This window comes from Myotis yumanensis, unplaced genomic scaffold (genome assembly GCF_028538775.1).
Source record: "Myotis yumanensis isolate MYYU_CA2020_CCGP unplaced genomic scaffold, mMyoYum1.0.hap1 SCAF_10, whole genome shotgun sequence".
In the NCBI taxonomy this organism is placed as follows: Eukaryota; Metazoa; Chordata; class Mammalia; order Chiroptera; family Vespertilionidae; genus Myotis; species Myotis yumanensis.
The window spans coordinates 2,452,255-2,466,000 of record NW_027223761.1 but is presented as its reverse complement, the minus strand read 5'-3'; the positions used below and the strand labels follow the sequence as shown (position 1 = coordinate 2,466,000).

The 13,746-nt window shown below is 64.9% G+C and overlaps 1 protein-coding gene across 4 annotated transcripts in view; it reads right to left on the bottom strand.

Annotated features, from left to right (window-relative positions):
• Positions 1-13,365, bottom strand: part of SYT7 (synaptotagmin 7) — a 56,050-nt gene extending 42,685 nt beyond the window's left edge. For all 4 annotated transcript variants that reach the window (XM_070427212.1, XM_070427213.1, XM_070427214.1 and 1 more), the window contains exon 1: positions 13,119-13,365. In XM_070427212.1, the coding sequence (XP_070283313.1) occupies positions 13,119-13,149 (31 nt within the window). In that variant the 5' untranslated portion in view covers positions 13,150-13,365. The remainder of the gene's footprint in view (positions 1-13,118) is intronic.
• Between the last annotated feature and the right edge of the window lie 381 nt (positions 13,366-13,746).

Sequence of the window (13,746 nt, the reverse complement as noted above, 5' to 3'; positions counted from 1 at the left end):
AGGACAGGGCCACTGAGCGGGCGCCCTGAGATCTGTCCGTGGTCCTGACACAGCCACCAGCCCGCTGCCTCTGTCCTTGGTGCTGAAACAGGACAGGGTCCTGGGACTGAGCCCTCCTCCAGGCCACCTGGCGAGTAGGATCTAAGTCTCCATTGCCCCTGGCGAGTAGGATCTAACCCGCAGGAACCCCTTTTGGGACTGCAGCACAGCGGCCCCACCTTCCGCTGTCCATTCCTCCCAGACCAGCCTTAAGCTGAAGCCCCGCCGAGCAACCAACGGACCTTAGGAGCTCCCTTCTCCCCAGTGAGGCCCCCAGTCAGCAGCCCAACTTGAGACACAAAGAGCCTCCCCACCACTGTCAATGCCACATCCCATTCCCTCACGGGAGCCCGCGGCACTGCCCCCTGGAGGCTGGCGCGGGTACTGCGCTCAGAGCAGGCGCACAGGAGGTCCTCGTTGGTGGTGCTGGGCGAAAGGGGAAGAAGTGGCAAACAGTCCCGCCCCCACCGCCCCCTCATCCTTCCGGGGCAATCTGGCGCTTGGATCTTGCGGCGCTGCCCCGCACCCGTGCTCCTGGCTGTCTGACTGTCTGGTGGCCTTGGGGTGCGATGCTGCCCAGTTCACAGCGAAGACAACTGGGCCAGGCGAAACTTTCTGCTCCCTCCTCCAAGGTGCGTGGGGTACACCTCTTTAAATACGACCTTTCCTCCCACTGTAGGGCCAGTCCTACCAAGATGAACACAAAGGCCTGTCATGTTCCTTCCCTGAGGGCAGAGGCGCCCCACCTCACACCCACCCAAATAAGAAACTTGCCCACAGCCCCTCCCTAGGAAAAAGTGGGGGTGAGAGAAGGCCACAGCTGCAACCCAGTCCTGCCCCCAACCCAATCCCACAGGTGGGGGCTCTTTGAGAAGCAAACCTGCTTGGTGTTATATAGGACTGCCTCGTATTAACCTCACTGGGTGTAAAAATTCCCCTCCTTAAAAAAAAAGGCAAAACAAATAGCCACCTGAAGACAACACTCAAAATCACAGCTTCTGTGGCGCCAGGAGGGAGTAGGGCCAATAGCCGTTAATTACAGTGGATACTATAGCCCCTGCCGCGTGTCGCACGCTCACTCCCGGCCGAGCACTGCGGTCAGAGCTCGGCCCACATGACCGCATTCGGCCTTACAACCCCCCTGGTAGGAAACACCGTGACCCGCATCCTACAGATGACGGGAGTAGGGTTCAGACAGGCGAGGGGACCACGCAGGGGGGGGGGGGCAGCTGGTGCGTGTGGAGCCTGGCCCGGGCACCACACCTGTCTGCCTTGAATCTTGCTGCTCAGCTGGGTCCACCTGTTCGGGAAGCCTCGCTGCCCCTTAGGGGTTCCCAAGGCCACTGCTCCACCGCCCTCAAATCCCAGAGATGGAGAGCCACGCAGGGGAGACAGGGACGCCGCGATCCCGCACTCTCACGGCCTGCCAAGGGCTTTCATAGCTTCCGTCCAAATCCCCCCTCACGATGCTTGAGGGCCTCGCTTGAGTTTACAGGACAGAAAACTAAGGTTCAGAGAAATGAGTGGTTTGTCCCGCGAGTAGTGAAGCCGATGGGACTCCCAGCCCAGTGCTATCCGCCCTCCTCCCCGAGGAGGTCCAGGGAGGGGGCGGGGTCCAATGGGCCTTCATGTCCTGAGGGGCTTCCTAAGGCCATGACCTGGGCCACCTCCCTCCTCCTGCTCCCTAGGGCTGTCAGTTGGCTCAGCTCTGACTTGAAGTCTCGATTTCTCATTCTAAATGAAATTTTTTTCCCAGGCAATTACTTCCTGCTAATTAGGAGGCGAGGCTGCCAGTCCCTGGGCCCTGGGCTGACCCCTTTTCTCAACTCACAGGGGTGGGGGCGGTGATTGAGGTACAGGGTGGCAGCGACAGCCACAGAAACTGAAGGAGGCCAGGAAACTTCGGAGGGTGGGTGAGGGGCCTGGTGGAGGCAGAGGGAGCGAGGGCCCAGGAACTGGAAGAAGGGAAGTGGGCTGCTGGGGAGGGAGGGACTCTGAAGGGGGAGAGGCAGGGGACGCGAAGCTGGAAGGAGCTTAGACATGCCATGCAGGGCAAGGGAGGCCCAGGCTCAGGAGCCGGGAAGCCAGGAAGATGCAGAGAAATGGGGAACGTGTCATGTGGTAGAAAGGGGGGACCTCGGGAAGCAGAGAGACCAAGCGGGGCTCTCCCCTCTGCAGAGGGAGAGGAAGGAAGGAAGCACCTGGAAAACGGTCAAGATGCGGGAAGTGGGAGAGGCAGAGGGGGGGACTCCAGGAAGGGGAAGGAGAGAGGAAGGGCAGGGAGGAAGGAGGAACTGCTGGAGGAAAGCCCTGGAGAGCCGGGGAGGAGAGCCGGGGAGGACGGCTGGAGTGGCAGCTCCCAGGGCCCCAGGAAAGGCTCTCTCTCTGTCATTGTCCTTGAGCCTCCCCCAATGTCAGGGCCCAGCCAGTTGGGCCTGAAAAGGCCTCCTACGCACCCACAGGTACCGGCAGGCATATGGCAGGCCACCAGCCAGCTCGGGCCCGCATGCTCCACTCACCAGGGCAGCCGGCCCACTTCCTTCTTGCCAACCTGCCACCCCCTCCCGGGGGCTGAGCCAGGGACCCTCCTGGGCCCCGCGGCTCCAGGACTGGGTGGTCCTGCCTTCCCACTGCACAGAGGGAGGATCAAGGCCCAGAGATGTAAAGGTGCTTGTCCAAGGTCGTGGAGCAAGTATGTGATGAGGCAGGTACAGAGGGCTCAGGGGCTAAGTCCCAAAGGTGGGTCCTGTTCCCTCCTGGGCAGAACCAGTAACGGGAGACAAAGGCAGGTCCTGGTTGCCAGCCAGTCAGTCCCGGATCTGTTTAGGCCTGGGGCGGCGGTTCAGAAGGGGGCGAGGGCAGCAGGGGCCGGAGGGGAAGCACGGGAAGTCGCCACGGAGGGAGCACTGCGGGGAGGGCTCCACGTCGGTTAGCTGACATTATTGAGCCTTTACTACGTACAGTGCTCCAGCCACTTACAAGCTACCGGCGGATCTAATTTACCCCCCACAACAACCCTATGAAGCATGGACCACCCTTACTCCATTAGAGGGGGCAACCGAGACTCAGGAGGGTTGGATGCGTGGCCAAGCCCACAGGCTAACAGTGCCACGGTTCTGCCAGGTGGCTGGCCACTGCCCCAGGGATGCCTCCATCCTGGCATTATCGAATGATGCTCAGGCCCCTGAGTTCCCAAGTCCCAGCCCAGCCCTGGGCAGAATCTAGGCCCCGGACGCCAGTGGGGTTACAATCCTGTGTTGTAGGGGCTTCCGGTGGCCTGAAGGGGGCAGTATCCTGAGGTCCCAGACTTGAACAAGCTCTGTCTTAAGGTGCTGGAGTCGGGGGTCTAGTCCTGGCTCTGCCACTCACTTGCTGTGTGACTTTGGGCAGGCCGCTTGCCCTCTCTGAACTTGGTGCTGACACCTATGTCATCAAAGGGGAGGACCAGACAGTAGGAGCGAGTACGCACATGGTGCTAACGCTGATGCCGGGCCCGGTTCTAGGCAGTTTACATACGAGCCTCCCAGCCGCCCTCCGAGGTGGGTGCACAGGCAGGAATGCGTCAGCGAAAGGTAACTGACGTGCCCAGGGTCACACGGCTAACCAACAGGAGGCCCAGCTGAGGCCTGAGCCCGCTCCTTTTGATCCAGAGCCCCCGCTCTGGCTGTCACTCCCCCTCTCTCCCCAGTGACTCTCAGCCCCCGCCGGGTGCCCCTCCGCACAGCACACCCACCATCAGGCTTCCACATGAGAAGCACACACTCCGTCATGTGTCTGCATGTGCTTGCCTCCACACCTGCTCCCATGCTGTCACGCGGTCGCTGCCTGGAATAGCCATGCTCGCTCATACATTCCCACAGGCACCCCAGCGCCAGGCACAGGGCAGCCCGGCAGGTCCGCACGCACGCACGCACGCCCCCCGTCCTGGGCCCGGGCTGACTCGTGGGGGCCGGGCCACACCTCGGCACAGCCACCTGGCAGTGACGTGGGTTGCCACACCCCTTCTCTCCTGCCCCCTCTAGTGCCTGGTGACTCACAGGGCACATCGCACACCTGCCGGCTCCCCATCCACGCTGCCTTCCTCACACCTCGCCCCTCACAGAAGTGGCACCTTCTCCAGGAAGGAAGCGGGCACACGCCCAGCTCCCACGGCCCGAAGATGCCAGCCAGGCCAGGGGCGGAGAGGGAGGGAGGCACTGACCGGAGGCTCGGGGGCCCCTGGAGGCCACGGTACCTGAGACTGAGCCTCCCTTAGGGATGAATGCCAGAGCTGAGTTCTCAAGACCCTAGAGATGGTCCCCCTTTTATCGCTGCCAGCTCTGGGGCCAGACGGGGGGCCTGGGGACCTCGGCCCATCCCTCCCAGGAAGGCTGTGGTGCCATCAGGGCTCCTCTGGCCACGTTATCATTGCACCCCCACCGCCCCATCCCTGGTCCCTGCTCTCTCCTCCCCCTGCCCAAGCATCTTGGAGTTCTGGGTATTTTTAGGCCTCAGCTGACAGGCTGTGAAATCGCTCCCTTCGCACCTCCCCAGCGAGGCGGGGGCTGGAGAGGGAGGAATGGGGTTGGGGGGGCACACAGCCAATTCATCAGGCTCCTCCGGGGCTGGCAGGTGCCAGGCAGGGGTGAGGGGTGCCTCCCCTGAGCCAGAGCATCCTTCCACGGGACCTGAGAGCGGGAGCGCAGACAGGGTGGGAAGGAGGTGCCTGCCTCCCCCCGCTCTGAGGCCTGGGGACACAGGCTTTAGGGGACACCCTGAGCACTGAAGCAGGCGCTGGGGACACCCTCGGCGCCCAGCTTGCAGCCACTACCCCTTCCAGCACTCCCTCCCCGCGATGAGCCGAGAGACGGGCTGGCTTGGGTCCTAGTGGGATAAGGGAGGCGCCAGGCCGCGCAGGCCAGTGGTTACTGGAAAAAATCTCACCGGTGCTACTCAGTGACCGGTCAGACACTCCGCCTCTCTGGCCTCAGTGTCCCCCTCTGTACAACAGTGCCAGCGACACCCCCTCACAGGACGGCTGTGAGGATGAGCTGAGGGAGGGGCACTGTGGTCTGAGGACCCCGCAGGCACTGCCAGGAGCTTCTCCCTGCCACTTCCCGTGACCTGTGCACCCCCCAAACCGCTCCTCCTTCCTGGGAAGGGGCCTCTAGTTCACCCTGGCATCAGGCCCCTGGGTGCTCCCTGACCCTCCCCCCAGGGAACAAAGCCCCAGCTAAGGAGGGTCGCCCTGGAGGCCATCCCGCCTCCCTGCTCCCTGCTGCGGGACGCACACACTCCCCTGCACATGGACCCCAATCCCAGCACGGAGAGTGCGGCCAGCACCTCGGTGCGAGTGAGGTGTTTACCAGGGGCGACTCTAAGGAGTGAGAAGACAGACCCAGGCCCTGAGGGGAATGGGCCCCTGGGCCGGGGGCCATGGGCACAGAGAGGGGGGGTGGCTGCCTCGTTGCCATGGAGACAGGTTGGCTCTGGCGGGGTCTGGCAGCTGGAGTAGGAGTTATGTGGCTCCTCCAGGGCCCGGTCCTGACGCCCAGGCTGAGGGGTGGGGTGCAGATCCACCTCGGGAGCGTGACCTGGGACCCGGGCCTGCCCATTCGGCTCTGCATCCCTCTCGGAAAGGCTTTCTCCGGCCCCCAGCTCCCGAGGGAGGCCCCCGGGGGGTCCATCCAGGCTCATCGGTCCTAGGCCGGTCCCTGACTGCCCCTGACCCACCACAAGCTTTGGAAGCGCAGGGGCCCAGTCCAGTGGCTGCTGCAGACCTGGTGTGGGTGCCCGGGCTCAGCCCTCCGCACTGCCGGCCATTAAGGCCGCCCATGGTTCTCCATGGCTCTACTTTAAAAGTCCAATTTTTCTGTTTCAGAATGCCAGGCCCCTCAGAACCTGACCCACCCACCTTTCCCAAGCCTGCACTCCTACACCCGACCCCACGGACCTCCCTTCCAGCCTCACTCACTCACTCACTCGCTTGCTCACTCACTGGCTGCTGCCTCCACTGGCCGAGACGTGTCCCACCTCCGGCCTCTGCGCGTGCGGTCCCCTCCACACCCAAGCCTCGTCCCCTCTTGCTCACAGGGCAAGCTCTTCCTCTTCCTTCAAGACCCAAGGCCCTGGGCCCAAAGCTCACACTTGGGTCTGGTCACACTTGGGTTTGGAATCTCACACTGACTTTTTTCCTTTTTTTTTTTTTTTAAGATTTTTAAGTTGATTTTTAGAGAGAGAGGAAGGGAGAGGGAGAGAGAGAAACATCCATATGAGAGCAAAACATCAATCAGCTGCCTTCTGCACACCCCACACAGGGATCGAGCCTGCAACCTGGGCATGTGCCCGACTGGGAATTGAACCAGCAACCAACCAATTGAGCCATACGGGCAAGGGCTCAGACTGATTTGTTGTTGTTTTTGTTAATCCTCACCTCAGGGTATTTTTTCCACGATCTTCAGAGAGAGTGGAAGGTAGGCAGGGAGGGGGGGAGGAGAGAGAGACACATCGATGCGAGAGAGACACATCAATCGGTTGCCTCCTACACGAGTCCCAACCAGGGCCGGGCATTGAACCCATAACCCAGGCACAGGCCCAGGACCTGGAACCGAAGCTGAGACCCCGTGGTGTGCGGCCTGACACTCCAACCACTGACCACCACCGGCCAGGCCTCAAACAGGCTTTTAAGGGCAAGTTCCGCTTCCAGCTGTTCTGATGACAACTGCCCAACACTACCTGGGTGAAGCCCTCCCCTCCTCCTCCTCCTCCTCCTCCTCCTCCTCCTCCTCCTCCTCCTCCAGGGCCGAAGCCAGCCTCACCCTCCTCGGAGCTTCCGGAACCCCAGCCCACACATCAATCACTTGATCCAGGATAACGCTGGTCACAGCTGCCGTTGGCCGAGCGTGTACTACGCGCCGGGCTCTCTGCTGAAGACGTTCCCGCATTATCTTTCCTCCTCCTCCAACCCCCTGGGAGGTAAGAAGCATCATCACACCCATTTAACAGAGGAGCAAACTGAGGCCAGAGTGGCAGCGTCACTTGCTTCAGGGACACAGCAGCAAGTGTCTGCCAGGATTCGGACAGACGCTGTTGGCCGCAGAGACCTACTTAAGCATGGCAGCCCTTGCACGTACGCAAGTGCCTGGCACATGCCGAGCGCCCAGCAAGCGGACACGCGCTGTTTGTACTGCACTGTTATCCGGGGGGGCACCGGGGGTGCTGAGTGACCCGGGGGGGTTTCCTTAAGCCGCACCCCTTATCGCTGAAGTCCCCATTCCTGGAGAAAGGAAGTGAGGGCTCAGGGCAGCCCCTGAGCTGCTCTGGGGTCCAGGATAGTAAAGAGGTGTGCAGGGAGCCCCCATATCAGGACCCGGTGGACCCAGGGAGCCTGAGGGGTGCTGGAGTGAGCACCGGCGGAGGGGCCACAGCGGCCGGGCGGGCGGAGCGGGAGGGCGTGCTGCGGAGCTGGCCACTCTCTGGTCCCGCTGACTCTGCCCCGTGGTAATGAGCCGGATCCAATTTGTACCCAGGGCCCCGCCGGGAGCAGCTGCCGCGGCAGGGTTTGAAGTAATTTAATTGGACATATTAGCCACACAGCTCTCTTCCGCTCCCCTCGTGCAGGGCCTCACGCAGGCACCCCTCGTGGCCGCCCACACCCCATGCCACCCTACCCTGTCTGGGGGCGGGGCGCGCACTGCACCATCCAGCGCTGGGGGACCCCCACCTGCTAGGACCGGCGCCTTGACACCCCTCCTCTTTCATACTCGGGGCTCCTGGGGCTCCAGAGCCAGAGGGCTGGCTGGGCTCTGTGGGCCCCAAGTTCTCCCCTTCCTCTGATGCAAGTGGCAAATATGGGAGCCCTTGGGGCTGCGGCTCAGACCTCTCGCTCCCGTCTCCTCTGCGGGGCAGAGTGGGTCACCCCCTTTTCTCCCCAGCTGGTCTGAGAGCCCCAGCTTCCTGCACTCCACAAAGGGCACTGAAGGAGCAGGGCCACCAAGATGGGGGTGCAGTCTTACACACACACACACACACACACACACACACACGCTGTCATGGAAATACCTGTATCCATCACACCAAAGCTCCAACCCCCACACGCCTGCGTGCCACACAGCCAGGCGAGGCCCTGCTCCCAGCAGATGGAGGCCTCAGAGGCAGCCAAGCCGGCAGGTGGGAGGGCGTGGCAGGGGGCAGGCACGGCCCCTGGAGGGCACAGGCCCTGCCTGGCTGGGGACAGGGATCCAGGGCCAGGGAGCCGCCCTCCCCCAATGCCTTCCGTCACCGCTCCCTGTGCACCTCCTCGAGCTTCGCGACAAATACACTCATTAGCTGCTGTTGACAGCGGGCAAGGCACGCAGATGAGCGCAGCTATTACGGTGGCCCGTCCAGCTGCCACCCGCACGCAGGTGCCCACGGAGCAGGATGCGTCTCCCCTCGGGCCCACACAGTCACCATGCAAGCGGGCTCCCAGCCCAGCCCCACCGGTGACACCTTCCCACGTGCCCTGCCAGGTGGAAGCTGCAGAGGCCCCCGGAGAAGGCCCGACATGCCAGCCCACATTCCAACCAACAGGGTCCAGAATTCCAGGAGCCAGCGCTGGGCGCCATCCAGCCCCTTCCACAGGTCCCGCGCTGCCTGCCAACTCTGTTCCGACCCCCGGGGATCCTGTTGGGTGAGACCTAAGCCCTGCCCTCCAGACACAAGTTGGACAGGGACCAGCCAGGCTGCCCCTGCTGCCTGGAAAGTCAGCGACTTCCAGGTCCATGGAACTGGCACAGTCCGCCTGGCACCACTGACTGGGGTTCCCTGGCAAGGCAGGCGGGCACCCGGGCTGGGCCTGGCACAGGCTGGCTCTGGCACCTGGCCAGACCAGCGACTGCCCCAACAGAGAGCTGACCTCACCAGTTGCATGTGCCACCTGCGGGGCGCTGCCCATGGAGCAGGGCTGGCTCCCAGCAGGGCGCCCTGTGCCCACCGGGAGGCCTCGGTGCCCTGAGGAGGCTGTGCAGCCGACTGTTCTTCCAGCCAAAGCCCTGCTCCAGACCCGGCCTCCCACCTCCACGAGGCTCCCTCACCACCCTTCTCCCTGCTGTTCCCGCCTCACTCCCCGGGGGGAGCAGTTATTGAAAACGGTCCATCAGATTCAATGAGGATTCAAAGCCCCTGAGAGAACGGGGGTGGGCAGGGAGTGGGGAGAAAGGCGGGTAACCACCCACTCCCCCGCCTTTCCCTAAAGACCTCCTGCAGCCGCAGGCGGGAGGGTGAGGGGCAGCCCTCACGGGCACTGTGGCCTCCCGGGACCTTTGGGCCTGAGTTTGGGGTCAGCCAGGTCCCAGCGGCTCAGAGCCTGTCTTTGCTCACCCGACACCCACCTGTTCCCGCGCTTCCAGCTGCCTCACCTGTCACCTGCTGGCTGTGAGCTCCCACCCCAGTCCAGCCTGTTCTAGCCCCTCTCCCCCAACTCGGAGGGGCATGGAGGCTCTCTTCCTCCCACCACCCCACAGGCCTTGAGCGCCCAGCCCATCGGCCAAGCTGTCCCCACAAGGCCCTGAACAGCATGAACCAAGGGGTCCTGTCTCCGTGGGAAACGCGATAGCTCGGGAGCGCGGGCCACCCCGATCCGGGTCCCACAGAAGCCATCCCTCCCGTCCTGCCCTGCGCTCTGGACCTGCTCAGCCTCAGGTGCCCCTCTAGGTCATGGCCTGTTGGGAGATCATCTGAACTTCAGTCCTAGACTCTGACCCAAGCCCAGATACAGGCCAGGGAGGTCTGGGCCTGTGCCGATGGGGCAGGGGAGCGGGGAGATGGATGGGTAGATGAAGGTAGGGGGAGAGTCTGCCAGTGAAATGGTTAGACAGAGCCAGGCCTCCTTGGGCCATCCAACATCCCAGCGTGGCCCCTAACCCTGACGGCCCTCACAGCACACCCTGATCTGTTCTTCCAGCCATCCCCCCATTCCTGCCACACACAGCATCCAGCAGCCACTGCCCTAACTCGTGCCCAGGGGCCCGGGCAATCCCGTGGATCCTTCTGCCTCCAGAGAGGAGACCCACTGTGCCAAGGCCCCCCCTGCCCATGCCGTGGGCCCTCCATACTTCTCAGGAAGGGCCTGCCCGGCCGACTTGCTGTAGGGAGCAGAGCATTAACAGGTGGAGCAGATGGGACCTCGGGCACTGCTACCCCCGGGGACAAGCTGACAGGGGGCTGGGCAGGGCAGGCCACCCTCAGGACCTGGTCTCGGTCCCCACAGGGCTGCAGGCGCTCAGACTTCCCCTCGCTGGCCCTGATCACTCACTCACTGCAAGGTCACCTCTCCCTCCCTCCCTCCCTGCTGCCGTCCTGCCTGCCCACTGCAACGCTGACCCCTGCAGGCGTGCGGAGGCCCTGCCCGGCCTGGGGACAGGCATCCGAGGGACACAGGGAGGCCAGGCCGGCCTGGGACGCACAGGAGAAAGCTGAGAACAGGGAGAGGGGGAGAGGGCTGCATGGCTAGGGGGCGGCAGAGGCGAGCTTGCAGGCAGAGCGGGGAAGGCCGGGCAGAGTTTGGGCAGAAGCTGATGGGAGCCTTCATTCTTCACTGGCTCCAGCTTTTCCCCCACAGTCCCTCGCTCCAGCCTTGAGAGATCTGGGCGAGAACTGCCCGGAGACCAAGGCCCCAGTGGGAAGGGAGCTGCGCCTGCCCTGTCCCGTGAGTAAGGGTCTTCGTAGTAGGCTGAGCCCTACGGGGACATGCTGAGTGAGTGGGCTGAGGAAGGCGGTACCACAGGGACCCTCTGGAGCCAGCTGGGGACATAGGGGAGCAGGATAGGACAGGAGATTAAGGCATTTCCCAGGACTGGGCCACAGGTGTTCCTGGGAGTGGGAAGGAGGGCTCAGGATATAAAAGGTACTGGGCCCTGGGGGACCAGAGAGGCTGGCCTGAATCCCACAGGAATTAATTTGCTTATCTCACTCCCACCTGGTGCCATCCAAAGGAAAGGTGGGGGGACGGAAATAGGGGACACATAGGCCCAGCTGGGGGAGCAGAGTCTGGGGAGGCCTGGGGTGAGCTAGGGGGGTGGGGGGGGGAGTCTAGCCTGGAACTGTGAGGTTATGGGAGGTCGCCAGGGATGCTGGGGCACAGAGGCCACAGTGAGGTCTCTGTCCCTCAGGGTTCCCCAGGGGGCCAGGAGCAAAAGCAGAGGCTGCCATCTCTAGCCTAAGACTGATCCCACCCAGCCCAGTGCCCACACCAGAGAGTAGACCTCAGGCCCGGCCACTTCCGGAGCTGCCCCTGCCATGGCACCGGTGGGTCCGCAGCGGCAGTGGGACTGGGCAAGACAGGGAGGCCCACTGCTGAGGGGGAGAGGGAACGGTCTAGGGGCTCCAGCACTGGGCTCCAGGCCTTTCACCCAGAAGATGCCAAACACAGAAAGTTGGCGTCCATGGAGAGGGCAGGGGTGTGTGGGGAGCGGTGTTGTCATGGTGCCAGGCCTGGGAGGGGAGGGGAGGGTTGGAGAGAGGACGAGGGAACAGCCCCAGGCCACTAACCTAACAGAAGAGGGGCTGCCAGCCAGGCCAGGCAGGGGCCGGGGGGTGTCCTTCCTGCCGCTCCCCTTCCATCCTCACACCCAGAGCTGGTCTCTGCACTAAGCTAGTTGCTTCCGAGCGGGTGAGCCCAGCAGCAGAATGCTCTGCCCTTGGTCCAGGTGCTGGCAGCTGGCAGCCTCCTGGGGGAAGGTGCCAGGGCAGGTAACCTGGGTCCAGATGAAGGGAGGCATCTTCAAAGGCAAGGTGCCTTCAGCCACCCCCTAGAGGGCATTCGCAGATGGGCCTGAGGTTCCGGAGAGGGAGACTGAGTGCTGAGGGAGGGCGATGCCTGGCACCAGGTCTCCCCGGGTGGAGGCAGCTGCAATGACCGATGGGGCCGAGAGCCGGCTCTTCAGGAGGCAAGGGCAGACGGAGGCTGCCCCGAGGGAACCTGCAAAGTGGGGCCGGGGCAAGAGCAGGCAGAGCAGGCGCCCACTGGTGCACAAGCCTCCACAGAAGGGGTCTGAGAGCTGCTCCCGCCCCCGGGGCCCCCACCCCCGGGGACACCGGCATCAGTAACCCCAGAGACTCCTCTGAGAGCGAGTCCTCAGGCTGGGGTGACGTGCTTTCAGCATCAGAGAGAAACCCAGAAACTGAGACCCTGCTGCCAGGACGGGCAGCCGGCTGGGAGTGCCGGGCCTGGGGTGGGGCACCCCAGGAGGGAGCTGAGACCAGCCTGGGCAGGAGCTGGAGGGGACCTGCCTACAGGTGGGCACTGCCCGAGGAGGCATCGGGAGCCAAGGAGGAAATGGCAGGGCAATTGCCCAAGGAAGGAAGGAGGGTTCCTGGCTTAGCTGCCAGGATGCCAGGATGCCAGGATGCCGAGCAGACGTGGGCTCCAGGCCACTCCCCAGGCTCCAGCTCCGGAGAAACGCAAAGGAGCGGCCCCTCCCCCGCCCTCCCCCACAGGACCGGAGTGAGTTTGGGGTTCTCGCGTCCCCCGCCCCAGGCCCAGGAGAACACCCGCCTGGGACCCCCACACTCATCCATCTCTGCTCGCGTTCTCTCCAGGTGCTCCAGCCTCCCTCCCCTCGCTCCTGCGGCTCCCCAGCCCCCTCCCCTGCGGCTGCACCAGATTCCCGCTCGCCCCCTGGCACCCTCTCAATTCACAGTTGGCACCGCCGATGGCACCGCTCCCCAGCGCCCGCAGCCTTGGTCAAAAGCTTCCCGGGATCCTGGTCCTGGGGTCCCCTAGCGCGGGCACCTCCCCTTCGGGGCGCTGGTGCTGGGGACCCGGGGATGCCAGAGGCACTGCCCGCTCCCGGAGCAGGCGCCTCGCTCCGCCACGCACGCTGTCCTTGTGGGGACACTGCGAAGCCGGCGCCGGGCAGCCCGCCGGGCAGGGCTGGGACCCCAGGGGGTGGGGGTCCGGGGTCCGAGCCGCGGTCGCTCACGCCCGGGCCCGCGGCTGGGATGACCCTGGGGGAGTCAGCGCGGCTCCGGCGGCCCGGGCTGGGCTCCGAGACGGCGCCCCGCGCTGCCGCCGTCCTGCCCGCCGGTGCGGGGCACCCTGCCCGCGGGGCCGCGCTTACCTGGGCTGGCCGCCTCCGGGTCCCGGTACATGGTCCCCTCGTCGCCGGCTCCCCCCGGGCTTCTCAGAGCCGCCCGTGGCCGCGCGCTGCTCCGCCGCCGCTGCAGGGCATGGGGCCCGGCGACCCCCGGGGGCGGGTCCGAGGGCGGGGGCCGCGCGGGCTGCACGGGGCCGCGGAGCCGGGGAGCGGGGGCCGCCCGCCAGCCTCCCGCCGCCGCCGAGCACGCTGCCGCCGCCGCCGCCGAGCCTCCTCCCTCCGGCCCGCGCTGCGTGTGCGTGCCGGAGCGTGTGTGAGTGTGTACGAGGCGTGTGCGTGCGTGTGTGTGTGTGTGTGTGTGTGTGTGTGTGTGTGTGTGTGAGTGCGCGCCCGGGGCACCGCCGGCGCCGCCCGCCCGCTGCCGCCCGTGCCCGTGCCCGCTGCTGCCCGCTGCCGGCCGCCCGCCGCACTGCAGCCCGCGCCGCCGCCGCCCCGAGCCGCCCCGAGGGCACCGCCGCGCCGCGCGCCCCGCCCGCCCACGGCCCCCGCGGGGAGGGCGCCGCGCCCTCCGGCTGCGCGCCTGGAGCCTGGGGTCCCGCCGCGCTGTGCGACCCGCTCCCGGTGACAGCGGCTTCGCAGCAACGCAGGGCCG